We start from the raw sequence: 26,290 nt of genomic DNA on the forward strand, positions 1-26,290 counted from the left end.
TGTATATCTGAATGTATATATAACTCGAAGAAAAACGAGTCCTATTTTTTCCTTGACAATATCAGAAGAAACAAATTGATTGAAACTCTCTACATATCTTAGGTTGGGACAATATCTGAAGTAGTTTCCACTATGTTAACTCTAACCTAAGGTCTGTAAATTTTCAGTGATACGTGATAAACTAGAAATCATGTGGGGCGTTGCCGTGCCCTGCCTTTGTCTGGGCCAGCCTGCGATAGTGTTGTGAGTCCATTTGGAAACTATATATGTTGTCTTCGCCAGGTAGAAATAGAACGGATTCCGTACGTACTGACGTGTACGTATACAACCTGATTAGGGCCTGTTCGTTTCTCACGGAATGGATGACTCGAATGATTCTAGCCTGGAATGCAGTGGAAATTTATGCTATTTTTCATCATCTGGAATGAATCCACATGGAACGAGGGCTAAACGAACGAGCCTTTAAGGAGATCATTCTAAAAAAAGTATGCCTAACTGCCTATATGAACTTGAAGAGAGGAAAAATAAGTTCAAAATATACGATAAGCTTAGATAGTGTAGTGATTCCGAAAAACAAGTCAAGAACTCGAAAACAAGTCAAGAACTCAGTGATAACCAAACAGACGTGTCAACATCTCATGAATCTAATTTTGTAGATGTCGCAGCAAATACACGATAGACACCAAGGGGTACCACATGGACATACACAAAGAAGTTGCTAGAGCTCCTATAATGACTGCAGCATATGCAGTGGCTACATAATTCTTCTCTTTCAATTCTGTCCTTTGTTTAGATTGTGAAAAACGGGAAAAATCAGAACGTGCTCTTTTGGGTATGTATCTCTATACTAAGTTTCAAAACTATGGAGATTGGAGAATGGGATAAGCATGATACAGGGAACTGCGGCCAGAGATACTATTTTTATTTTTACTTATTATTATTTTTTTCAATTGTTAGTTTAGCATATTGGAAGGATTCAAATAAATATGAAATGAGTTCCAATTGGTTAAATTTTGGTAGGTCTTGGTGCACTTTTTTTTCTTATATAGAGATAACAAATTTAAACGGCTTCTCTTACTGTTGCTCTATTTCTACTGCTGAGAAGGAAATTTTGGTATGCATCCCTATACGAACTGTTCGCGTGGCTGTAGTTGTAGAAAACAAAAGATCATGCCTATAGCAGTGGCAGTGTCGTCTAAGATTCACACTCTAGCACTGTATTAAGATCTGAAGCTTTTAAAACAAAGTAAAAAAATTTAACTACACAGATTAGCCAAATCATTTACAGAAGGAGAGAGATAGTAGTGCAGCTAAAATCCGAATTACGAGAAGTCGATGAGTTGAGAAAGTTATGTGGAGAGCTTTAGCAATCAGCACAAAATATAGCACAACAAAGATGGAGGTATAGTAGACTTGCATTTTTTTGCCTGCCTTATAGTTCAGAGTCAGGATGTTGCAATGGAAGAGAATGTCTGAAATAGTATATAATACAAATATTATATGCTTTTTGAGTTTAAATTCAAAGCTTTCAGCAGAGCCAAACATGGCTGTATTAAAACAAGCCAAAACACTGTTCCGGTTGATTTGTTGTGAGAGAAAAATACTGTTCCGACTGAAAAAAGATGGATTATAAAAGAAGCGAACAAGGCTGTAAAACACGTTTTTTTTATTGATATTACCCATTTTTTCTCTGCTTTGATAGTTATTAGAGCTGAGTTGGACATGATAACTCAGATACCTTTAGCATGATTTAGGATAACATCTAGCACCAAATGAACTTTGCTCCTCAGGATATACATCTGCACAGATTAGCCAAATATTTGCTTCATATAAGCAGTGTTAAATTGGAGTATCTACTTGTATGGATTTCAGCAGTACCTTTTTTATTTTTAGAAAATAAATAGCCAACCCAAGAGGAATAGGGATATATAGAGAAAATTATGGTGAGCACTATAACCGTAAAGAGAGAAAACTAAAAAGTTCTGTTGTGAAAGTCTAGGATTTACTCTCAAATAATCCTAGATGTGGCCAGGGGCGGGCCCAGCACTAGGGTAGCCCAGGCCATGGCCCTAGTCGCGGCCCATGTTTCAAGGGAGCAAGTCTTCAGTTTTGGCCCATGAAGCAGCCCAACACATGAAGCCCAGGGAAGGAGTAGGGTAGCAGGCGCTCGGTGCTTGCTCGCCGAGTCGCTCGGTCTTCCATCGCTTGCGACTCACGACCGCTGCCACCCGCCGACCCACCCTCGTGGCCTCGCCCGTCGCCCATGCTGTCTAGCCGGGCACTGGCCGTCGGCAGCCGCTCCTCGTCCCCTCCGGCCCTCCACTACGCGCTTCGGTCTGGCTCCGCGGCATCACCCCTCCGCTCTAGGCAGTCTGCGGCGGCGCGGTTCTTCCTCAGTTGGGCGCCGGGCACCCACCTGCTGCTTGCTGCGGTGCTGCCACCTGCCAGCTCCTTGCTTTCAGGTGAGCAGCCGAGAAGAGCATCTGAGTAAGGTTTGGATCTAAAACTGATTTTGATTCTAAATTTCCAAGTTCCCAATTTCGACTCTTTGATTCTAATTTCTCAGCTAAGATTGAAAGAACAAAGTGGTGGAAACTGAAAGGGGAGACGTCAGAGGTATTTAGGGAAAGGGTTATCAAAGGGGGCTCTTGGAAGGAAGAAGATGACATAAACAATATGTGGGACAAGATGGCAACCAACATTCGGAAGGTAGCCTCAGAGGTGTGTGGAGTAACCAAAGGAAAGGGACGTGAGGCTAAAGATACTTGGTGGTGGAACTAGGAAATCCAAAGGGCTATTAAGGAGAAGAAAGAATGCTATAGACGCTTGTACCATGACAGGAGTGTGGACAACATAGAGAAGTATAAGGTGGCAAAGAAGACTGCAAAGCGAGCTGTAAGTGTGGCAAAGGGTAGAGCGTACAAGGATATTTACCAACATTTGAGTACGAAGGAAGGAGAGAAGGACATTTATAGGATGGCTAGGGTTCGTGAGAGAAAGACACGGGACTTCAACCAAATTAAGTGCATTAAGGATGAAAGGGAGCATCTCTTGGTAAAGGAGGATGAGATCCGACATCGATGGCAAGAGTATTTTGACAAATTATTCAATGGTGAGAATATGGACACAACCTTTCAGTTGAATGACTCTTTTGATGACACCAATAGGCGTTTTGTGCGGAGAATCCAAGAATCTGAGGTCAGAGAGGCGTTGAAAAGGATGAAAGGAGGTAAGGCGATGGGACCAGATGGTATCCCAATCGAGGTGTGGAGATGCCTCGGGGATATAGCTGTAGTATGGTTAACCAAGCTGTTCAACCATATTTTTCGATCGAACAAGATGCCTGATGAGTGGAGGAGAAGTATATTGGTACCGATCTACAAGAATAAAGGGGATATTCAAAGTTGTACAAATTACCGAGGAATTAAGTTGATGAGCCATACTATGAAGCTATGGGAGAGAGTTATCGAGCATCGCTTGAGAGCAATAACGCGGGTCTCTATGAACCAATTTGGTTTCATGCCCGGAAGGTCAACCATGGAAGCCATTTTCTTAATAAGACAAGTTATGGAGCGGTATAGGGAGAAGAAGAAGGACCTACACATGGTTTTTATTGACTTGGAGAAGGCTTATTATAAAATACCAAGGAATGTTATGTGGTGGGCGTTGGACAAACATAAAGTCCCAACGAAGTACGTCGGGCTCATTAAGGACATGTACAACAATGTTGTGACTAGAGTTCAAACAAGTGATGGAGACACGGATGACTTCCCGATTAGGATAGGACTACATCAAGGGTTAGCTTTGAGCCCTTATTTGTTTGCTTTAGTGATGGATGAGGTCACAAGGGACATACAAGGGGACATCCCTTGGTGTATGCTTTTCACGGACGATGTAGTGCTAGTTGATGAAAGCCGGACATGAGTGAATTAGAAACTGGAGTTATGGCGGGAGATTTTGGAGTCCAAAGGTTTTAGACTTAGTAGAACTAAAACTGAGTATATGAGATGTGACTTCGGCACTACTACTCGGGAGGAGGAAGATGTTAGTTTAGAAGGTCAAGTAGTACCTAGGAAGGATACCTTTCGATATTTAGGATCAATGCTACAGAGGAACGGGGATATTGATGAAGATGTTAGCCATAGAATCAAAGCAGGGTGGATGAAGTGGCGGCAAGCGTTTGGTGTCCTATGTGACAAAAGGGTACCACAGAAGCTAAAAGGCAAGTTTTATAGGACGGCGATTAGACCTGCTATGTTGTATGGTGCAGAATGTTGGCCTACAAAAAGACGACATATTCAACAGCTAAGTGTCGCGGAAATGCATATGCTGCGTTGGATTTGCGGTCATACAAGAAGGGATCGAGTTCGGAACGATGATATATGTGAGAGATTAGGGGTAGCGCCAATTGAAGAAAAGCTTGTCCAACACCGATTGAGATGGTTTGGACATGTGCAACGGAGACCTCCAGATGCACCGGTGCGTAGTGGAATCCTAAGTCAGGATAGTAACATGAAGAGAGGCAGAGAAAGACCGAAGTTGACTTGGGTAGAGGCAATAAAAGGAGACTTGAAAGGATGGAATATACCCAAAGACTTAGCCTTAGATAGGAGTGCTTGGAAGACAGCTATTCACGTGCCTGAACCTTGATTGCTTCTGTTGGGTTTCAACTCTAGCCTACCCCAACTTGTTTGGGACTTAAAGGCTTTGTTGTTGTTGATTCTAATTTCTCACTACAGTGTATAAGAAGAAGAGGATACTGACTTTAGTTTCGTATTTCTCTCGAGTTCTTGAGCAACAGGAGATGCCGAACAACAAGCTACTCCATCCTCAGCACCAAATCTTATTATTAACCTTTACTTGATCATTTTCTTATTAACCTTTTGCTTGCTCCTTTTCTTATTAGGAGTTGTTATTGAGGATATGGAAGTGGACACTGTGAATGCACCAAATCGTCACTAGACAATAGGTATTTATTTTTAATGTTCCATGATATTTCTTAGCTATTGTATCGTACTATTAACTATATAGATGCAGAAATTCTCTCGCTTTGCAAACTTTGCTTGAGAATAATTGTTTTTCTGTGACATTATATATATATATATATATATATGTGTGTGTGTGTGTGTGTGTGTGTGTGTGTGTGTGTGTGTGTGTGTGTGTGTGTGTGTGTGTGTGTGTATGTATGTATATGTGTGTGTCCTATATATTGTACTGTAGCTTTCGATTTTTGGCCGCTAGGATTTGGCCCTAGTCTTGGCCAAATCCTGGGTCTACACTGGATGTAGCTGGCTCCATAATCTCTTTACATGCATTTTATCAAACACATGGTGTGCATAGTAAGAGAGAAGAAATAGATAAATAGCTAGAAGCGATAAACAGAGACTGAGTGTGTGCGTGTGTGTGAGAGAGAGCTTACCAATGCCCCCGTCGAGCAGCACCTACCCAAGGGCCTGCAAAGGTATGGTAGGAGTGGCCTGAAGCCATCTCGGCGTGGTTACCCTCCTTGTTGAAAGCCCTGCGCTAGCGCTCGTACAGGGCCCACACGGCTTCGTCCGGCTCCACGTCCCTGTACGTCGGGATCTTGGCGTCGTCTGACAAGTACGCGTAGTCGGCGGCGCGGGCGAAGCGGTTGGGAGGATCGGCGCGTGAGCATGAGCCTAAGCGGCGGGCCGCTATGGCTACGGTGCCGAACGCACGTGTGGAGTGGGAGGCCACCGCGGCGGCGTGAGATGCGAGTGAGGCGCCTGCAGGGCCGCGGTGGTGGCCACATCCGGCTAGCCTGCAGGGCCGTGCTCGGCTCGCCCGCGGCCGTGGGGCTACGCCGCCTCGCTGGTGGCTAGCGCCCATGCCGCCGCTCGCCCGATGGATGAGCCCGAGAAGGTTCCCAAGGTTTTGGATTGACAAACAAACGGGTAGAGATCAGACCGATCCGCAATCGAACGGTCACCATCGCAAGTTTGGCGGATCGAACGGCCAGCGGACTAACGGGCGACGTGACTCTATCCGTTAGCCCGTTTTGGCGCAGGATTCGTTTATAGAAATTCCCACACCATTGCCATTAGGAAAAAAAGTTAATTTAGGATGCAATCTTACTATTGCTAATTACAAACTCCAAGTTAACCATCACAAGATATGCTAGGAAAAAAAGATAACTAAAAACATCTGGTCTTTACATTAGTAAACTATAATAATTATTGCTAATAACAACTCTTGGATCTATTCTATTTATTAAAAAGTTTACTCACCTATGCTATCGTGAAATATACATAAAGTAGCACATTAATTTCTATCTAGAGTAACCACCTCTGTCATTAGAAAAGATAATTAAAATAACCCCCTAAATTTATATCTAAATTATCCACCAATACCATTACGAAAGATAATTTAGAATAACCCCATAAATTTATATATAAATTAACCACCAATGCCATCATGAAAGGCTATGCAAAGTACATAAACCTAAATTTGAATGTAATACCCACACATATAGGTCTCGTTCGGCTGGCAGAATTTTGGCTGAAACTAGCTGAAAACACTATTCTGGCTGAATTGTTGTGAAAGAAAAATACTGTTTCGGCTGAAAAAAAGAAGTCGAACAAGCCGAATATGGGGTAAGCCGAATAGGACCGTATTGATGTATATTTTATCCCGTGCATAATGATTAAAGCTAGCAGCTCACACAATATTTTAGCGTGACCACCTTGTGGCAGAACTGTCTAATCTAATGTCTCTCAGAAGTACTTGTCTTCCATTAGACACTAAGTACTCAAAAGAGGACACTAAACTATGTAGTTTCATCGAGCACACCCCAAGGAAGAACTCAAAAATTCATATTTTTCCATCAGGATCATAAATGAGAGAATAAAGCTTACAACATTCTTAAGTCGTTTCTTGCATCACTTTATTACAATAACATAATATTACCTTAATTGATTATAACAGCAGAATATAACAATGTTATCAGAGTTACAGAGAAAGCAAAGATTAATTTAATGACATGGTAGAGTATTAACATAGTGGATATTTATATACAAGAGCTGCTAGCAGATTATATATATTTTTTTTATAAAAACCTTTAGTGAGGGTCATAAATAAGCACTATGGTCGTAGCGTGAAAGAAATCCTCTCTAAGCCCACCAGAAAGTTTCCACACACATGGGTCAGCTCTATGTATCCTCCGATCACCTGCAACAGAAGGAATAAAACCTTGAGTACTTGATTGTACTCAGCAAGACTTACCCGACCAAAGAAAAATAAAAGACTCTAAGGATATGCAAGGCTATCTGGCTTATGGGTTATTGTATCTACAAAAAGCGTTACTAAACGTGTGTTCTTATATTAAATTTTATTAGTAGTCATCATTAGTTCATTAACTAACCATTCTATGTAAGCACCTTTGCTACTTTCAAGTAAGTGGTGATCAATTAGAACCATTTTACCATCTTTCATATTTCAGTTCTTACTACGGTGCTAGACCATAGCCAAATCGGTACCGTCTCATAGAAACGATGATTTGCAAATCAATGTATCCCAGCTGGGTACCCCAAAACACATGTCTTGCTTGTATCCCAGGCACAAACAAGACCAACCCATTCCACTCCTATCGAGGGGTCCAGGTCTCCATCCAAACTTGGACTCCAAGCCCCTACACTTGAGACCCGGTCTCAGTATGGTGCTTAGATCTCCACCTTTCACCGTCTCCAATCAGTCGGTCCAAAAAGAGCCGGAACCCACGACAAGAGCATAACGAGCCTTCCCGCTCCCATAAGCAAGTATGTGCTCAGTATAATAAGTCTGTGACTTGACTACCATCCACAGCAACGGACGGTCCTCAATCGACACAGGCGGAACAAGTACAATCTGAGCCTCTCTCTAACGCCTAACCAACTCTAGATCCAAAGTACCATTCCACCCCGTCTCTAATTATACTCCATATATATTCCATGCGATAGTAATATAGTAACAACAATAATATATTTCCTATCTCTTGCGAGTGACAGGTAATCACTCGACTTCTACCGAACCCTATGGCATAGCAATCTACACGATTCTAACATACTAGTAGGACTCATAGGATAAGGATATATATACAAGTGGCTTTTCATTCAACTCCTTAAAACTTAACGCACAAGCATAAAATAAAGTGCAGAATAATAGGGGTTATGCACCAAGGCTTGCTTAGGTAAGATATAACCAAAAGTTAGTATTCCATTGCGGCGACCCGATCATCAAGGCACCATCATTTCTACTAGTTTGGTCGACTCCATGATCCATCGTTGTTCCTATTATGGTATACGCGGATGCAATGCAGAGACGTAAATAACCAACGGCAACCGAAACTCCTAGAAATACGATTACGCCTCGCAAGCTAACAAGATAGCTCTAATAACTAATGTGCTAGGCTACGTACCATGTTGTCAAATAAGGCGTTGTTTTTCATCAAGTGTTTTAGTTCTAAACTCTCGAGGTGTTTCGGCATTTTATTGATTAAATATATATTTTTGAACTAGGGCTCATTTAGCTACCTTACCAAACTAATTATTATAGAGCTACAAAATTATAGTGAGCACCTAATAATGTTAGGGATTTACTGTGAAAGTTTTAGAGCAAACACTATTACCAATTTATAACAACAATTCATATAAGTTTATATCTTACAATATTAAGCATCTTAAATTAATTAGATAACTCCTAAAAATATTATAAAACTATGTGAACAAAATATACTAGCAGATAGATCATGATTTTAGAAACCTAACAAAATTAGTTTCATAATTTTTGGCCAACTACACAAATTTATATTGAATTTACAAGTTTACCTTAAAAACTAAATTAGAAAACGCTTTAGAAAAAGAAAAGGGCCATTAATTCGGCCCAGTAGCCCAGCGTGGGCGCGGCTGTGTGCGCGTCGCAACGGCCCAACACGGCCCAAGGTCAGGGAGCCCGTGCGCGACGACAGCTTTGTAGAAAAGCCCCCGAGCTTTGAGTTAATAGTACGACTACCATGTGCACTATTTCTATCGGCAGTGGCTTTACGACCAAGCCCTCGGTTGTTCTCGTCCTCACCACGGGCGGGTCCCTAGAAACATCTGTGCGCGCCAGCGCGGCGACCGACAGCATAAGGCGGTTACGCCGGGCCAACTAGGCTCGCTACGACGGAATTAAGGGGCCAACCACCATCTACAGCTAAACGCGCAAGGATGGGTGCCGGTTAGGGACTCAAAGGCGCATTGTCGTGGGCTATAGCGGTGAGCGGCTATATACGGTGGCGACGTGACTGTTCTGACGAGCCTACGCCCTCATAGAAAGGTAGCGATAGAGGAGAAGCATCAATAGCTCATCGTGGTGTACACCCTACTAATGGTTGAAGTAGGGGAGCAGGCCTTACCCCCAAACCTACTGGCTCGACGACGCACATGACCGGTGACGAGCAAAATCTGAAATTGGCCATGGCCATACCACTGCTGGACCCGACGAGAGTGCGATGTCTAGCTAACTTTCTCTGCTACTCTCTGAAAGGATCAAGATTCCTAAGAGGGGGATGAATTAGGCTAATTCTAAATTTCTTTGTAATAATTAAACTCTACGGTTAGCCCAATTAACTCCTTGTGCCTAAAAAATATTTCTATTGATCTAACGCATAAAAGTTTAGCACCCTAAGTTCCAATCCTACTCTAGCATGGCAATTCTAAGAATGTAAATGACAAGAATTCAATTGCTCAACGTAAATGCTTAAAGTAAAGAGAGAAGGTGGAACGCGGCGATGTTTTGCCGAGGTATCGGAGAGTCGCCACTCTCCACTAGTCCTCGTTGGAGCACCCACGCAAGGGTGTAGCTCCCCCTTGATCCACGCAAGGATCAAGTGCTCTCTACAGGTTGATTCTTTGACACTCCATCGCGGTGAATCACCCACAACCGCTCACAACTTGAGTTGGGTCATCCACAAGCTCTCCGGATGATCACCAAGCTCCCAATCACCACCAAACCGTCTAGGTGATGGCGATCACCAAGAGTAACAAGCACGGACTCTCACTTGACCACGAAAAGCCTAATGAGAAGGGTAGATGCACACTTTGCTACTCTTAATCTCACTAATGATGGCTCTCTTTGGGATTCTCAAATCTCAATCACCTCACTAGGATTTTGCTCTTCTTGGCACTCTCTAAGGTGTTTCTTAGCTGTTGAAATGAGCAAAAGTACCCCCACACACCTGAATGGAGGTGGTATTTATAACATGGGCTAAAAAAATGAACCGTTATGTGCCTCTACGGGGTGACTGGATGCTCCGGTCATGTTGACCGGACGCGCCAGTCAGTTCACCCTAAACTCTAGTGTTAACAGTGTGACCGAACGCTGGCCAGCGTCCAGTCAGCACTGACCGGACATGTCTGGTCATAATTTTCCCTCACTAGAACCTTACTGATGTCGACCGGACGCTGGTCCTCAGCGTCCGGTCGCACCAAACGAAAATACCTTGGTTAAATGAACTGGCTGGACCCTGAGCTAGCGTCCGGTCAATATTTGACCCTCCATTCACTTTCAACTCTCGATCATATGTGAATGAAGTTTGCTCCATTAGATCTAAGGGCTATTTTGAAGCTACCTAGTGCTAGATTTAGCAAGTGTGCACCACACCTAACTCACTAGACTCACCTAGGTCAAGCTACCCGTCCATACCCCCCTTAATAGTACGGCCAAAGGAAAAACAAAGTCATAAACTACTCTAAGTGTCTCTTCAACTCCAAACGACACTTAGAACTAGTCCTTCCTTAACCTTGTCGTCCATCTTTTGAAAACTAAAATGATTTCCATCGTAGGGGCATGACCACCATGATTGCCCAATCGATCTCCATTACCGTGACCTAACTTAATTGCCTCTGCAAAACACACGTTAGTTATAGTAATCATGTATTGTCATTGATCACCGAAACCCAACTAGGGGCCCAGATGCTTTCACTCTCTAATGCAAGGAATTATACTAGGAAGCTTTGAGTTGGTGATTATGAAGGGAAGAGGGCGGCGCATCGTCCCTGCTACATCACGCGACACAGCTCCATCAGAGGTGATCTGACCATGATTCAACAGGGTACGACAACGTGAGGACATGGCCGCACGAGCAAGGGCTAGAGGCACATCGAGTAGAGCTAGACGGAGTCAAGAGGTGTGCCAGCATGTGAAGCCCGTGAATGCGGTAGCCGAGCCCGAGTGGCTCACCGGCGTTGGCTAGTGAGACAGGGCGAACCAGGGAGGCATCACCGTCACCTTGAAGCTGGGGTCGGCTGACCCAGACGCGGCGAGCGGCGACATGAGGTCACGATAGGTGAATCGCAGGGGGGGGGCGACTGCCACATAGCCATGGCAACAACGACCCTGGCCTCGGCCTGACCCCGCGCGTGAATCATCGGTCAAAATGGCGCGCGCACGCAGCGACAGCGGGGGCACCCGACAACAGCATCGCGACGACGCCTCGCCACGCGATGGCGCAGCGGCTGCACCGGTGTAGCGCAGTGGCAGCCCTCTGGCACGGCGCAGCGGTGCGCGTAGCAGCGCGATGGCTAGCAGCTGCAGGGCAACGACGGCGGTCTGCTAGGCCGGCCACGGCCAACCCACGGCCATACAGGCCGACCAGGCATCGGCACCGCGGTGCGCACGAATTTTAAAGCACGTCTAAAAACTAACCTAACACAGTTGAAGCTAAACTACCTCGACCATGCTAACGATGGTACACCAGTCTTCCATAAGGAGTAAAAACACAACATTGACCTTTAGCTATATTTTTCAGAATTAATTCACCAACATGGAATTGTCATACTGTTTTCAAACTTAAAATTTCTTCCAAGTCTTGAGTTGAATTTGACTTAAAGTTCCATTTCCATGCCACTAGAAATACTAGCTAGTCATATTATTTTTCTACAGCAAGACTTACATTGTCTTATACAAAGTTTATACTTCAAACTTTATTTAAATATCACACACATATTTTATAGTATTTTTGCTTAATAAAAAATGATTTTCAACCCTACTTGATATACATGAGCTATTAAATCAACATTCATTTAACATTTTTATTGGTTATTTTAGGCTATAAGAAATTTATCAACACATTGTATCACATGTATTATTATATAAAGACGATGCTCATAACATAATTTAGTAGTTTATTTAGAACATAATACCGAGGGTGTTACGCACCTCATCATGTGATGACTGCGACGTTATCTATCACACGAGAGACCCACACCGACCTGCGAGAAAATTATGCTTTATTTTTCCAGGCATGCATATCAGCTTACCCATTGAAGCCGGGATTAGCTTGAATTTCGTGCATTATGTTGTGTCATAATAAATATATTCCTAGAATTGTCTTAAGTCAAACTTTTTAAGCTATGACTGATTTTTTTATAAAAAATGTTAAGACTTATGATATCAAATTAGTATCATTAGATTTACCATATAATATATTTTCATAAGGTGCTCATTTTATAACATAGATGTTGTTATTTTTTTATAAAATTAGTCAAACTTAAAAAAAAATGATTGACACAGATTCTAGAAATTGATTTGTTTGGGAATGGAGGGAGTAACAATTAAAATTAAGACTTTGGCGCCATGACACAGTAGACAGTATTATACAGACGTGGAACGAACTCGCTCACTGGATAGTAGTACTCTTCTATCCCAATAAAGGATGTCATCTTCGCTTCCTAAAAAATCAAATATTTATAACTTTGACTGATTATATATAAAAATAATAATATTTATAATACATAATTATAATTATTAGGTAAATTGTTAAATATATTTTTATAATAAACTTATTTATAGATATAAATGTTGTTAGTATTGTTTTAAAAAAATTAAATTAAATTTAAGAAAGTTTGATTGCCACAAATCCGTAACGTTATTTTTTTTAAGACGGAGGCGGCAATAATATATAATAATAATGAGAGAGAGAGCAGAGACGTTACTCAGTTGTCGTCGGCTGCTGCTATATATATAGCTACCCGTAATAATTCAGAGTAAATAACTGACATATCTACTACACTGCTCGAAAGCTATGGTAGGCCTTGTTTAGATTGGGGTTAGGAATTAGTATTTGGCATTGTAGCACTTTTGTTTGTATTTGATAATTATTATTCAATCATAGCCTAACTAGGCTTAAAAGATTCGTCTCGTAATTTACAATCAAACTGTGTAATTAGTTATTTTTTTATCTACATTTAATACTCCATGCATGTGTCCAAAGATTTGATGTGATGAAGAGAGTGAAAAAACTTGCAATCTAAAAAAACCAGTTAATTCATCAGCGCAGCCGCATGCAGTCCCGTCAGCTGTAAATAAAACGTGAAAACACCACTGCTACTGGTACTGTACTTATTACCGCGACGAATGATGCACGGACAGCAGCACTCGCAGCAGAAGTCCGTCCATTGGTCAAAAGAGGTAGCTAGCGAATTTTGAAATTCCGGTAAGTTAAATGTGCGCCAAATGATGATTGTTATCAACTGCGTGCCCACGTTGGAAAGAACAAAAACTACATGATCACCTTTTCCTTTTGATGAGATCGAAATCTCGTACGTAATCTATCTATATCTATCTGTCTATCCATCGACCGGAATAGAGAGAAGCCGGGCACCCGTCCTGGAGAAAGAGTGTATTAGTGCGTCTACGTATGATGCCAGCCTAATGAAAGACAAAAGTGCCACATCAGTTGGATAAACCCTCGCGATTAACAAACCCCCGGATCGCGGAATCTCCAATGGGAGCCGCCGTCGGTGCGTACGATCGAACGTGCACATGTGCATCTATGTGATGACATGTAATTAATTAACTAACTAACCCAAGGACGATCAATGATACGATGAGTAAGCAAGCACTTGCTGACTGTGTGGATCGAACTATAGAAAGTCGATCCTATTGAAAATTACTCGCGATGACGGAATCGATCTCTTTTGGTGTGATATGATACGACAGATAAGTGCGTGTGCGTGTGCGTGCCTAATCTGGATTACTGGAATTAACTATGTGTCAGCGAGGCGTGATTTCGATCGAGTTCATCGTATAGGATGATGGGTCGGAGGAATGTATATGTATATCGATCGTCCGCACGCACAAATTAAAGGGATGACGTGCGCTATTAATTAGTATTAGTAGTAGTAATATATAGGAACAAACAAAATGGGAAAAAAAAGGTGCGTGAAGAATCACAGAAAGATGTGTGTACAGGACCTGGGTGGACACGCACGCCGGCCGGCCGCGAGATATGTCCGTCCGTGTTCTAATAAGTTCGTGCAATATTTTTTATCGGCCTTGCTAGAGTCTGGATGCCCGCACGGACGAGGCGTCCGGACGTCCGCAGATGCAGTCCATTTTTCACGTCGTTTTGCGTGCCCATGCGGTGTCCGTGCCGCCCGAACGTTACGAACATCGAGAAGAGTGGTTGAAGGTGGCGGAGGCCCAGTTGGCGTTGGGAGGAGGAGACAGCAAAAGGCGAGGAGGGGACGTAACATCCGATTTACTTTTGAAACATCCAGATGCAACACTTGTAACATACGTCTGAAGGCAGATGAAACACTTAAAACATGAATCTAAAACACTTGCAAAAACACATGACAAACACTTGAAAACCGTTGTAAAACATATGCAACATTCAGATAAAACACTTGCAACACATGTGTGAAACATATGCAACATCAAAATAAACACACTTGCAACGTATGTCTGGAAAAAACAGATGAAACATTGGGAACAGAATCTTGCAACATACATGTACAACCATTGTAGCATATGCAACATCTCGATCTACTTTTGCAACATCCGCATGAAGCACTTACAACGTACCTCTGATCTGAAACTATTGAAACATACGGTTGAAATTAAACATGTGTTTTCACCCTCATTCTTCCGTACGACGCAGCGCAGAGCAGGGATGAGAGCAGGCGGAGGGCAGCGCCGTCGTGGCCCCTTTGGATCGGAGGAGAGTGGAGGGGCCGGCAGGGATAGGACGCCGGCGAGCTTTGGCCGCACTGCGGGCTATCGTCGTCGCAGGCGGGCGGAGAGGGGGGGCAGGGATAGGCCAGCAATGGGCGTAGCCCGACGTGAGCTCTAGCAGGGCTCTGGTCGGGAGGAAGGGGCCGGCCATAGGCTCAGGCGGTTGTCGGTGAGCTCCAGCCGGACGAGGGCAGGAAGAAGGGGCCGGCTCGGAGCTCTGGCCGGGTAGGGGACGGAAAGAATGGGCCGGTGGAAGTGCAGCAGGGGATGGCACGAGATGAAGGCACAGCATAGAGCGGGAAAAGCGGACGGCCATATTTGAGGAGTTTTTTTTTATAGTGTTTTTTTAGAGCGCGTGTGACCGACACCTGTGGCGTATTATTATCGATATTTTATGCTCGAGCACCGGCCTCTTCTTGTTCCATCGCAAACTAAACTGTCGGCAAGCTGATGTAAAAAAAAAAGTCGGCAAGCAAGCAAGCTGTAGATAGATACGTGTCATAACAGAAAACTCTCTCTCTCTCTCCCTCTGTGTCTTTTGTGCTGCCGCCTGTGGTGCTAAAGAGTAAACAACTTTGTTCGAGGAAGAAAAAAAGAGTGAACAACTTGGGGCTTGTGATGAGGTCACGTTCGACGCGTACAATATTGATTAAATAAAAATGGATAAAAAGACGCGCGTGCATGCGTGCGAACGCAATTCCAGTGGGCTTGCTGGAACTGGCCCTGTCAGTGCACACGCGAAATAGGAATGCGCTGGCGTCAACCACGCCCGGAGCTAGTACCACAAACTGATGCCCTTAACCACCCGCATCTATCGCAGATGATCACGATTAAACTAATTAATCTCCGTATCCGATCGACATCGATCACTCACGTACATGCAGGCCACTTTACGGAAAGCTGATATACGCCGCGCGCGCCCGCTATCCAGCACCTGCTGATATATGGCCCACCCGGCCGCTTTACTAATATTGCGAAGAGCTAGTAGCTCACATAAAAATGTTCTCTTTCTTTTCCATCTCTAATCTACCCACTACCCTCTAAATTTCAAGACGTTTTAATCTTTTAGATATATAGTTTCTCTATGTATATATAGATACATAGCAATAAAAACAACATATAAAAAAACAAGACGTGTTATAATTTGAAAAGGAAGAAGTAGTATTAAATGGCGGAGGGTTTTCTCTTCTTTCATTGCTTATAGTCAACCGTCCAACGAGATCCAAAAGATCTAATCTCTTATGTTCTGTATATATTCCACACCGAAACACAGGTCTAAAATCCGGCCGCTGGTTGTAGGCGTCTCACGTGAGCTATAGGGTACCGTTGTGTATGGTTGCATTGTGACTACCCCCACCACACACACCTGCCAATCCACACACAGGTCGAGCTTTTTACATGTCTGTATAAGTTAGAGTAACATATACAAACATGATGCATAATCTGATTCTAAAATAAATAAAGTACGGACCGTCTAAATGGTCTACCACTCTCTCGTCTGCATGTACTAGCTAGAGTATAGTCTGTGTTCGTGCATGATACAGAATCCGATATACAAATGAATTGTAAACCACGACGCGGTCATTAAATCTTTAGCCTATATATATAAGTTGTACATCGTTTGATTCTCGGACGAATTGAAAAGCATGATATGATCGCAGGATAAATCTTCAAAGCCATAAAGGTATTAGATAACCACAAGAAGTTGAATGTCCTGTTGAAATACTAGTTTTCTTTTTAATAAAAAAGAAAAGCATACCACCAATTAAGTAGGTACAATTAATTAAAAACTGGTCGGAATAAATCGCCTTGTTGCAAATAGAGAAGATTTGGAGGAGTCTCGATCGATGCATGGGGTTCATTCGTGGGCACAGCAGCGTGCAATAAGAGACAGATGCATTGGCATGTATGGCAGCGGTGGCAGCTGGCAGGGGTGGAGCCGGTCGGGGATGGATAGAAATGTAGATGGAGATACACCGATGACCGATGGGCAGGGCACCCGAGCTACTTCCCTCCGTTTATGTTTATTCTGTCAGCAACTTTTTATTGTAACAAATTTGACTATCTATTTTTTCTTCTAAAAAAATCTTAGATACTTCAATATATATAACACTAATGAAGTATGTTCAATAAATAATTATATATGTGAAAATCTGATATATCTAAAAATCTTTTTTAGAAAAAATATAGGGTCAAAATTGCTACAGTACAAATTCGGTGACAAGTAAACAAAAACGGAATAAGCAAAGGCTACGGCCACTGTTGCTGTTGGCGATACAGCTGCATGCCCCTGCCTGCCGATGCCGATGCCGATGCCGCTGCCGCTGCCGCTGCCCAGGGGGAGGGGGGATGCATCTGACGCGCACGCAGAGGAGATGATAGCCGGCTGCTCTGGTCCATGTGAACACCACGCCGCGGCCGCGCGCGCCTGCCTCCCCTTCCCCGTCCTCGGCCCCGGACCGGACCCCGCAGCTGCAGCGCCCCCGTGCCAGCCAGCCGCTGCATCCTCGGCGGCCTTCGCTTTCCCATCCGCCGCATGGCGCACGTGGCCCTCACGGCGCCGACGTGGCGCGGAGAGGGGATGGAGGCAGCTGGGCCTTTTGCTTGCCTCTCTGCTCTGTTCTTCTGGTTCGCGTCTCGGCGTCTCGCCAGGTGTGCCCGCGTACATGGACAATCATTGGCGTGTGGACCTGGGTCGTCACTCTCCACGCTCCACTTCATTGCAATAATCGCATACCCACACACAACTGTTGACGCTTCATTGGCCGAGCTTATCTATCTGTCTGTTTTAAGCAGGTGGATCCAGCAACTCAGACATAGCAGTATAATAACATACCCCCAGGTCCAAAATTAGTGAAATTCTATATTTAAACACAGTCAAAAACTTTTTTAAGAATTATAAAAAATAATACTAATATTTATATCTCCAAATATATTAACTACGAAAATCATGTGTATTACTACTATCATCCTTAAGAATAACACGGCGTGAAAAGGAATAGGCTTTCACACATATCTCTACCTATATCAAAATGAAGAAAAGTTTCTTAGGACGACATCGCTCGTACCATCCTACAGGCATTCAGGGAGACGATCTCTCTCATATCTATGAGTTAGAGCAATACACGTCCATGCATTGAGCACTACTACATAAAACATTATCAACGTTGACTCTATAACCCCTATCATCGCCCACTTTTGTCCTTGCTGGTGAAGGTCGACGATGATTCATTATAAGAACTGGCAGTGATAATCGAAAAAACAAACAAAAAAAAACAGCAACCAAGTCCATCAAGTTCATCGAGCCCTACCATCGAAGCAACCGCTGCCTAGTCGAGGGCAACCGAGCCAAGGGCGATGCACACCTTTGCTGCCCCATCTGCTGTGCTTGGTGGAACACTTGTGCCTCGTCACGTCTGGACCGCCTCTCATACCTAGTCCACGCTCGGCCGCCTCCATCGCTGCCTGTACGTGCTCTGCGCATGGCCAGGACCATTGTCGCGTCTATTCCTTAGTGCGCTCTCTCTCTCTCTCTGTGAGATGGAGACTGATGAGGAGATAGTAGGGACACTAAGGGAGTGAAGAGATAAATTAGGAGAGAATGAGATGTGGATAAGGAGAGGTGACACGAGCCCCACAATATTTGAGTTACTGTAAACATTTTCACCAATGGTTCGTACCACAAATCGACAATAAAAATTATTTTCACCAACGATTTCGGCAGCGATACATCACCACCAACAGTTTGAATAAAACTAACAGTAAACATACCGTTAGTGAAAATCATTTATGTAGCAATCAAGAAAGTATTGTTTTGGGTTGCGTGCAGCTAACCATTTTTCCCTAGATGTCCCCAAAGACATGTGGCCGGTTAGATATTTTAAGCTTGACTACAAATTACATCATTATGAGTTTAGATATTTTTCAAATATATGAGTAGATTTATCTTTAGTTAGTTGTTTTGTGATAATATATGTTATAATAACAGAAAAAATATTAGTATACCAAAGTTGTAGTTAATTTGGGGATCATGCACATGTCGACATCCAATATGTGACTGGAGGGACTATTTTTCTTAAAAGAAAAGGCGGCGCAGAAAACATTAAACAGCAAAACTGTTGCAAAGATCGAAATTAAAGCCCATTGCACATAGTGGCTGAAACTCCGTGAGCTGTAAGATGTTGCAAGGCGTGTACCAAGTCGTCTGCGCTTCGACGACCATACAACCAATTTCCTCATTCTTAATTAATCAGCGATATGATCGATCGATAGCGGCACGTACAATCGGTCAACCGCATCATCAACAGCAATGTCAAACCTGACCAGATTAAATTCTGTGTTACCTGCTAGTGTATCTTCTTGTGTGTGTGTGTGTGTGTGTGTGTGTGTGTGTGTGTGTGTGTATCAGTCCAGCTAGCTTGCACGCTGAAACTTAATATCCTGAACCGGCCAACTTGCGGCTGAGCTGAGCTATCTGCTTTATTACTTGTCATTTGTCAACTAGCTCTGAATTATGTGAAGATGCATAGATCCACGCATATTTGTTGAAACAACACTTGGTATTATGCATGCTAAAATCCAATTCTGTGAGCCGACTTCTGTTCAAGCTAGCTAGCTAGCATCATGTGGGAGAATATAAAACATATATATTATATGTCCTATTGGATGGATCATTGACCATATTTAAGTAAGGTCAGTGAGCATGATCGTTACTAGAATACTAGTTAATATATTGATGCGTCTACTAATTTATTTGTAAACTAATTAACCATGTGTGTCTACATACATATCCATTTCACAAAAAAAAGATAGATAGGCCGGCTTGCTTAGCTGGATGATAAAGAGGCCAAACTGGGACCATTTGTACGTCAAAAACAAAAGGCTAGACACCCAAAGCCATCTCTCTGATCTCTCTTTTTTTGTTTTTTTTACGGCAACTTCCTGATCTCTCTTCACTCCCCAATATTTCGTATGCACCGATTTTGACCTCTCCGCGTATCAAAGCCCGTACTTAGTCAGCTGCTTGCATTGCACTGAGGGATCACAGCAAACCGGCGGTGGTAGTGTCATACTCATCACTATCAGGTCATTGGCTTCAAACCTGCAGTGACCTTCATTTTTTAAAATTTTATATTCTTTATTATTACATTTAAATAGAGGTCATCGTCTAATATTTTACATTTGATATTATTAATACATATCTCACTCCTATCACATATCTCACTGCTTCGATAATGACTACATCATAATTAGAAAACCATACATAATAGGTAGAGATGAAGTCAATACAAATTGAATGTCATAACACTAGTAGAGAACAAACCTTTGATCCAAGGGCCAAATCAGGTTCTAGTCCCGGCATTTTTTGCGCCCGGGACTAGAGAGACCTTTAGTCCCGGTTGGTGGATCCAACCGGAACTAAAGGTCCCTGCCCAACGGCTCCTGCGCCAGGTCGTTGTGGCAGGGGACCTTTAGTCCCGGTTGGATACACCAACCGGGACTAAAGGTCGACCTTTACTCCCGGTTGGTGGATCCAACCGGGAGTAAAGCTCTTGTCCCGGCTGGTGGCGTGGCCCGTGGCTGAAAACATACCTTTAGTCCTGGTCGGATCCACCAACCGGGACTAAAGGTCCACCCTATATATACCGGCCGGCTTCTTCCTCCCCGAGCCCGCCCGAGAGCTCAGTGTTCTCGCTCTTCCATCCATTCTTCTTCGATTCTCCGTCGATTTCTTCGATTCCTCCGTTGATTCTTCGGTTCTAAAGGTTACCAACTTCAAACTCTCATGTTTCACCATTGTCTTATCTCATTTTGTTCACTATACATAATTATATATATGGTTTTTTATTGTGGTTTTTTTCATTTGTAAGCAATTTGAGCTCAAAATCACTTAAAGTTTGCATATTTACATTAAGGAAGGTTAAAGTAGCTATTAAAAACTAGTATTCACCGTTCATTTGTAGCATGCATAGCACACTTCATTGTTTAGAGATATAGAGAATTTTAGAGTTTTTTTAATTTTATTTGATTATAAAATGAGAAATTTATAGTGTATTAAAAAATGAGTATAGAGAGTAGATGGCAACTGCTTCCGGGTCCTCGGCCTCTCATGGGTTCCCAAAGCGACTTAGGCCGGGCCTCCCACTCATTGCATGCAGCAAGTGTTGTGATGAGACCAAGTGCTCGCTGAAGGACCATCTGCTCCGGAAGTGGATCCTTACAAGAAGTTTGTAGCAGGCCAGAGTCTATACAACCCAGAGAAATTAGATGAACTGAGTACGCAAATGTACCTGCTAAACGAGTGGTACATGTCGGCGTCTGCTGCGGGACAAATCTATATTTCTGTCAGAATTAGAAACCACCATTACTTCCGTGGCAATGACATTATCTATGTCGAGCTTCCAGAATTACACCAACTATGCCACCTGGACTCTCTCGACAAAAGTCTCGTTAGCTGCTATTGTCTGTAAGTGTGATTATTTTCTACTATATTCACAATTTCTTTATTATATATTCACAATATATATTCACTATTTTCATGTATGCAGATATGAGATGACAGAACTTAGAAAGAGAAAGGATAATGATGTTGGGTTCGTTGATCCGTATGTCGTATTCAAACACCCTAACCCTCCGAAGGATTATAAGCCAGAACCTGAGAGAAATCTCATGAATTTCTTAGTGAACCAACGCGACAAAAAGGAGATACTCTTTCCCGACAACTTCAAGTGAGTGTTATTATAAGTAATTAATGTCGATCATATATATGGGACATCAATATTTCCTTACTAGCTAGTTACCTCTCTCTCTCTCTCTCTCTCACACACACACACACACACACACACACACACACACACACACACACACACACATATATATATATATATATATATATATATATATATATATATATATATATATATATATTTATGCAGCAATCACTGGATATTGATGGTCATCGATATGGCCAATAGTAGATTGAAAATCTTAGACTCGTTGAGAAAATCACAAACGGAGTATCAAGACATGATAGATATTATACAAGGGTAATTAATTTAGTTTCTCTATAACAACATATATATATAATGGCGCCGATCTCTCAACAATTATTAAAGGTTAAATTATTTTTTTATTTTATTGGGAGCAGGGTTTGGAAAAGGTTAATTGAGGAACAAAAAATGAAACATTGCAAAGAGCCACTGGATGTAATCGCACACAAAGTAAGTACTATAACTACACATTTATATTCAATTAACACCATATGATGATTTCAATTCACCCTAATTGATTTTTTTTCGTAAAAGTGGGTTCTAAGGCAGGAGCAGGGTAACAACTACTGCGGATACTATGTTTGCGAGTTCATCATGGCGTACTCAAAGAGAACTCCTGAAGAGCGTCTCAAAGTACGTATATAAATACTTTTTCCTTCATATTATTTCGATCGTATATTTACAATTTCTTTATTGCTCTCATTTGTATAAGTAATTACATGAGCAATACACACACACATATATATATATATATAGACTATAGCAGGATTTCTCAATAACCAGGTCATCAACCCCAACGACGAGTTCTACAATGACCCGAACGAAACGTGGAATCCAAATCTGGAGGAGTGAATTCCTAAGGACCTAAACAATTTATATATCAAACATTTGTAATATATATAGAGTATGGTGTACAAAGTAAGGACGCGTATATTCGTTTGTTATTTATGTACAAAGTTCGAACGAAAACTTACGTGTGCGAAGTACACATATATATTACTATTAGCAGCGTATTCGAAAATATATTTTAATATCAAAACTAACTAATCATTAAATGAAAAAAGAAACCAAAAATAGAAACCAGAAAAAGGGAAAAAAAAAAGAGGGACCTTTAGTCCCGGTTGGTAACACCAACCGGGACTAAAAGTCCTGCCGCGTGGCGTTGAACGCCAACCCTGGAGACCCCCCTTTAGTCCCGGGCGTCAAGCCAGGACTAAAGGAGGGTACCTTTAGTCCCGGATTGGTGCTCCCGGTTGGGAAACCGGGACTAAAGGGGTTTCCCAACCGGGAGCAAAAACCCTTGCTGCACTAGTGTAATGTACAAACCAAGACATAATTACACATGATAGTCTCTTAAAATGAAGAGGCCCGCATCTACTAATCATTTTTAGAGGCAGTAGATTTTTTAGTGTCCCCGTAAATTGGTTGAACATCTCTGAAAACCATAGAGTATTTTTAGACACAAGGAGACTTCAGAGACCACCTTTGTAAACAAAAGGAGTTATCTTCTAAAATTGTTATTATAGCCCGCCCCCCCCCCCCCCCCCCCCCACCCCCCCCCCCCCCCCCCCCCCCCCCCCACCCACACACACACACACACCCACCCACCCACCACACACGCACAAGTTTAGTTCACTTGTTTTATAATTGTTCTATACATAGGGTGCAAAATCTTGCTTCTTTGTTATTGACAGGAGTGGCGGGACTTTGTTGGACAGTTTGACTCATAAAGAATGATTTTGTGTTTTATAATGGTTATATAAAAACTTTTTTTTTAGATTCTATTCACGGAGACTTGCACTGCCTTTGGTTTTGGCAGTTATGACAGCAAGAAATGGTTAATGTGTGCCAACTTCTAGAGTCAAGAGTTGCGCAACTGTTTGCGTTACAATGATGGTTATTTAGGTTGCGTATTGGTCAATAGTGTCAAGCACCTTTTTTTTGTTTTGAACTCGAGTTGATTTCGTAATAATCATGATCTAATTCCTCTTCTACGAAGAAGTTTGAAGCCCAACAATTTTATGTTAACTAAAAAAGAAGCAGTAATGGTTGGTACCATTAGAGCTGTAGAGTCTCATGGAAAAAAAACAACAAAAGCAACGAGGGGCATTTCGGGTAATTGAGTCAAAGCCATGAATATGTGTAGACAGTGAATATTGAGGTAAATCTTGGAGTCAAGAGCACTGTTGACGCAGCGATTGATGCATATCCATCCTCTAGAAAGTCCTGAAAATTCTACCACGCCGTCACGATCACCATTTACCATCACGAAGACCTGCGCCAGCAGTTGCAGGAGCATAATCGCCAAACATGACTAGTAGCTAGCAGCACTAATATAGAGACAGAGATATTCCAGGCTTTCTTTTACTTTTCCTCCCAAATGCTAGAGCAACATCAGAAGCCAAGCATGCATGTACACACAAAAAAATTGAAAAATCTCAGCTCTCTCAAAAAAGGAAATATAATGAAAACAAAAAAAGGCAAGGATAATTACACGAGTAATATCAGTGACAGTGAGACCATGTATGCATGGCCACTGGGGTGCACCATGCCACCATCACATCATCTTCACTTTGAGTTGACCCACACCAACACAAGCCCATGAGGTATACACATACACCCATGCATGAGTCCATGACACACATATTATACTAACTAATAATCAGTCCATCAAAAAATTATCATGTTCTACATAAAAAGCCATATATTGTTATTTAATAAAACACAACAAAAAAAAGAACATATGCCCATGTATACTTTAGTGTTATGCCACACCTGGACCTTCCCCCACTATATATCACACGCACACACCCTTCACTTGTCCTCCCCCCACCATTTCCGCTCCTTGAACTGAATCTTCCCCAAAGCATCTCCCTTTCGCGTGGGTGTAGTAGTGATCGGATGGACAGCGTGAGCTGCCTGGTGGACGACGCGAGCAGCGGCGCGTCCACGGGGAAGAACCCGGCGCCGGCTCCGGCTGCGGCGACCGGCAAGCCGCTACAGCGCGTGGGCAGCGGCGCCAGCGCGGTGATGGACGCGGCGGAGCCGGGCGCGGAGGCAGACTCTGGCTCGGGCGGCGCGGGGCGCGCCGCCGGAGGCAGCGGCGGGGTCAACGGGAACGGGAAGCTGCCGTCGTCCAAGTACAAGGGCGTGGTGCCGCAGCCCAACGGGCGGTGGGGCGCGCAGATCTACGAGCGGCACCAGCGCGTGTGGCTCGGCACGTTCACGGGCGAGGCCGAGGCCGCGCGCGCCTACGACGTGGCCGCGCAGCGGTTCCGGGGCCGCGACGCCGTCACTAACTTCCGCCCGCTGGCTGAGTCGGACCCGGACGCCGCCGTGGAGCTCCGGTTCCTCGCGTCCCGGTCCAAGACCGAGGTCGTCGACATGCTCCGCAAGCACACCTACGGCGAGGAGCTCGCGCAGAACCGGCGCACCTTCGCCGCGGCATCCCCGGCGGCCTCGCCGCCGCCGGCCAAGAACAACCCCGCCGCATCGTCGTCGTCCGCGGCGGCCTCGGCGGCGCGCGAGCACCTCTTCGACAAGACGGTGACGCCGAGCGACGTGGGGAAGCTGAACCGGCTAGTGATACCGAAGCAGCACGCGGAGAAGCACTTCCCGCTGCAGCTCCCGGTCCCGGCCGCCGCGGCGGCGGTCAGCGGCGGCGAGTGCAAGGGCGTGCTCCTCAACTTCGAGGACGCCACCGGGAAGGTGTGGAGGTTCCGGTACTCGTACTGGAACAGCAGCCAGAGCTACGTGCTGACAAAGGGGTGGAGCCGCTTCGTCAAGGAGAAGGGGCTCCACGCCGGGGACGCCGTCAGGTTCTACCGCTCCGCCGGCAAGCAGCAGCTCTTCATCGACTGCAAGCTCCAGCCCAAGACGATGACCACGGCAGCACCACCCTTCGTCATCGCGACGACGACCACGGCCACACCGCCCGCGGTGAAGGCGGTGAGGCTTTTCGGCGTGGACTTGCTCACGACGACACCGAGGCCAGCGGTCGTAGCGGCGCCGGAGCAGGAGGAGATGGTGGCCGTGGCGAACAAGAGAGCTAGGGACGCCATCGCCTCGTCTACTCCAGTACACATGGTTTTCAAGAAGCAATGCATAGACTTCGCGCTGACCTAGCTAGCTAACGTTTTTGCTCTCCATCCCTCCTCTTGCTTGCTTCGCTCTCGGATGATGATAAGATGCATGGTGGTGGTAGCTAGCTCTTGCATTTTTAAACCTTCATTCATCTGATCTCATCCTTGGATTGTTCATTTTGTTTAGTTTCTTCTTTATCATTGCATAAATGCTATACAACGTATATTCGTTTTAACAAAAAAAAAAAGATATATATATATACACATATATGACGTCTAGAGCCCGTATGTCATAACCGGCGTGCATGGAGCCACCACGCCCATGCCTCCCCGGCCTGCTGCGGCCTGCTGCCCCCACGCGGCCCCGTAGTCCTCCCAGCCGGCGGTGGACGAGGCGCAGCCGCTACTCCAGATCAAGCATGCGTGGGGCGACCCGCCCTTGCT

The 26,290-nt window shown here is 43.9% G+C and overlaps 1 protein-coding gene across 1 annotated transcript; it reads left to right on the plus strand.

Moving 5' to 3' along the window:
- The first annotated feature begins 24,529 nt into the window (after positions 1 to 24,529).
- LOC136517233 (AP2/ERF and B3 domain-containing protein Os05g0549800-like) lies at positions 24,530 to 26,023 on the plus strand. The gene has a single exon (XM_066510763.1). It carries the CDS (start codon positions 24,531 to 24,533, stop codon positions 25,887 to 25,889), a length of 1,359 nt encoding a protein of 452 aa, XP_066366860.1. The 5' UTR covers position 24,530; the 3' UTR covers positions 25,890 to 26,023.
- The last annotated feature ends 267 nt before the right edge of the window (positions 26,024 to 26,290 follow it).

This window comes from Miscanthus floridulus, chromosome 17 (genome assembly GCF_019320115.1).
Source record: "Miscanthus floridulus cultivar M001 chromosome 17, ASM1932011v1, whole genome shotgun sequence".
In the NCBI taxonomy this organism is placed as follows: Eukaryota; Viridiplantae; Streptophyta; class Magnoliopsida; order Poales; family Poaceae; genus Miscanthus; species Miscanthus floridulus.

Bases quoted from the DNA above. Each gene is read 5' to 3' on its own strand.
- LOC136517233 (XM_066510763.1), top strand. From the start codon at position 24,531: ATGCCACACCTGGACCTTCCCCCACTATATATCACACGCACACACCCT.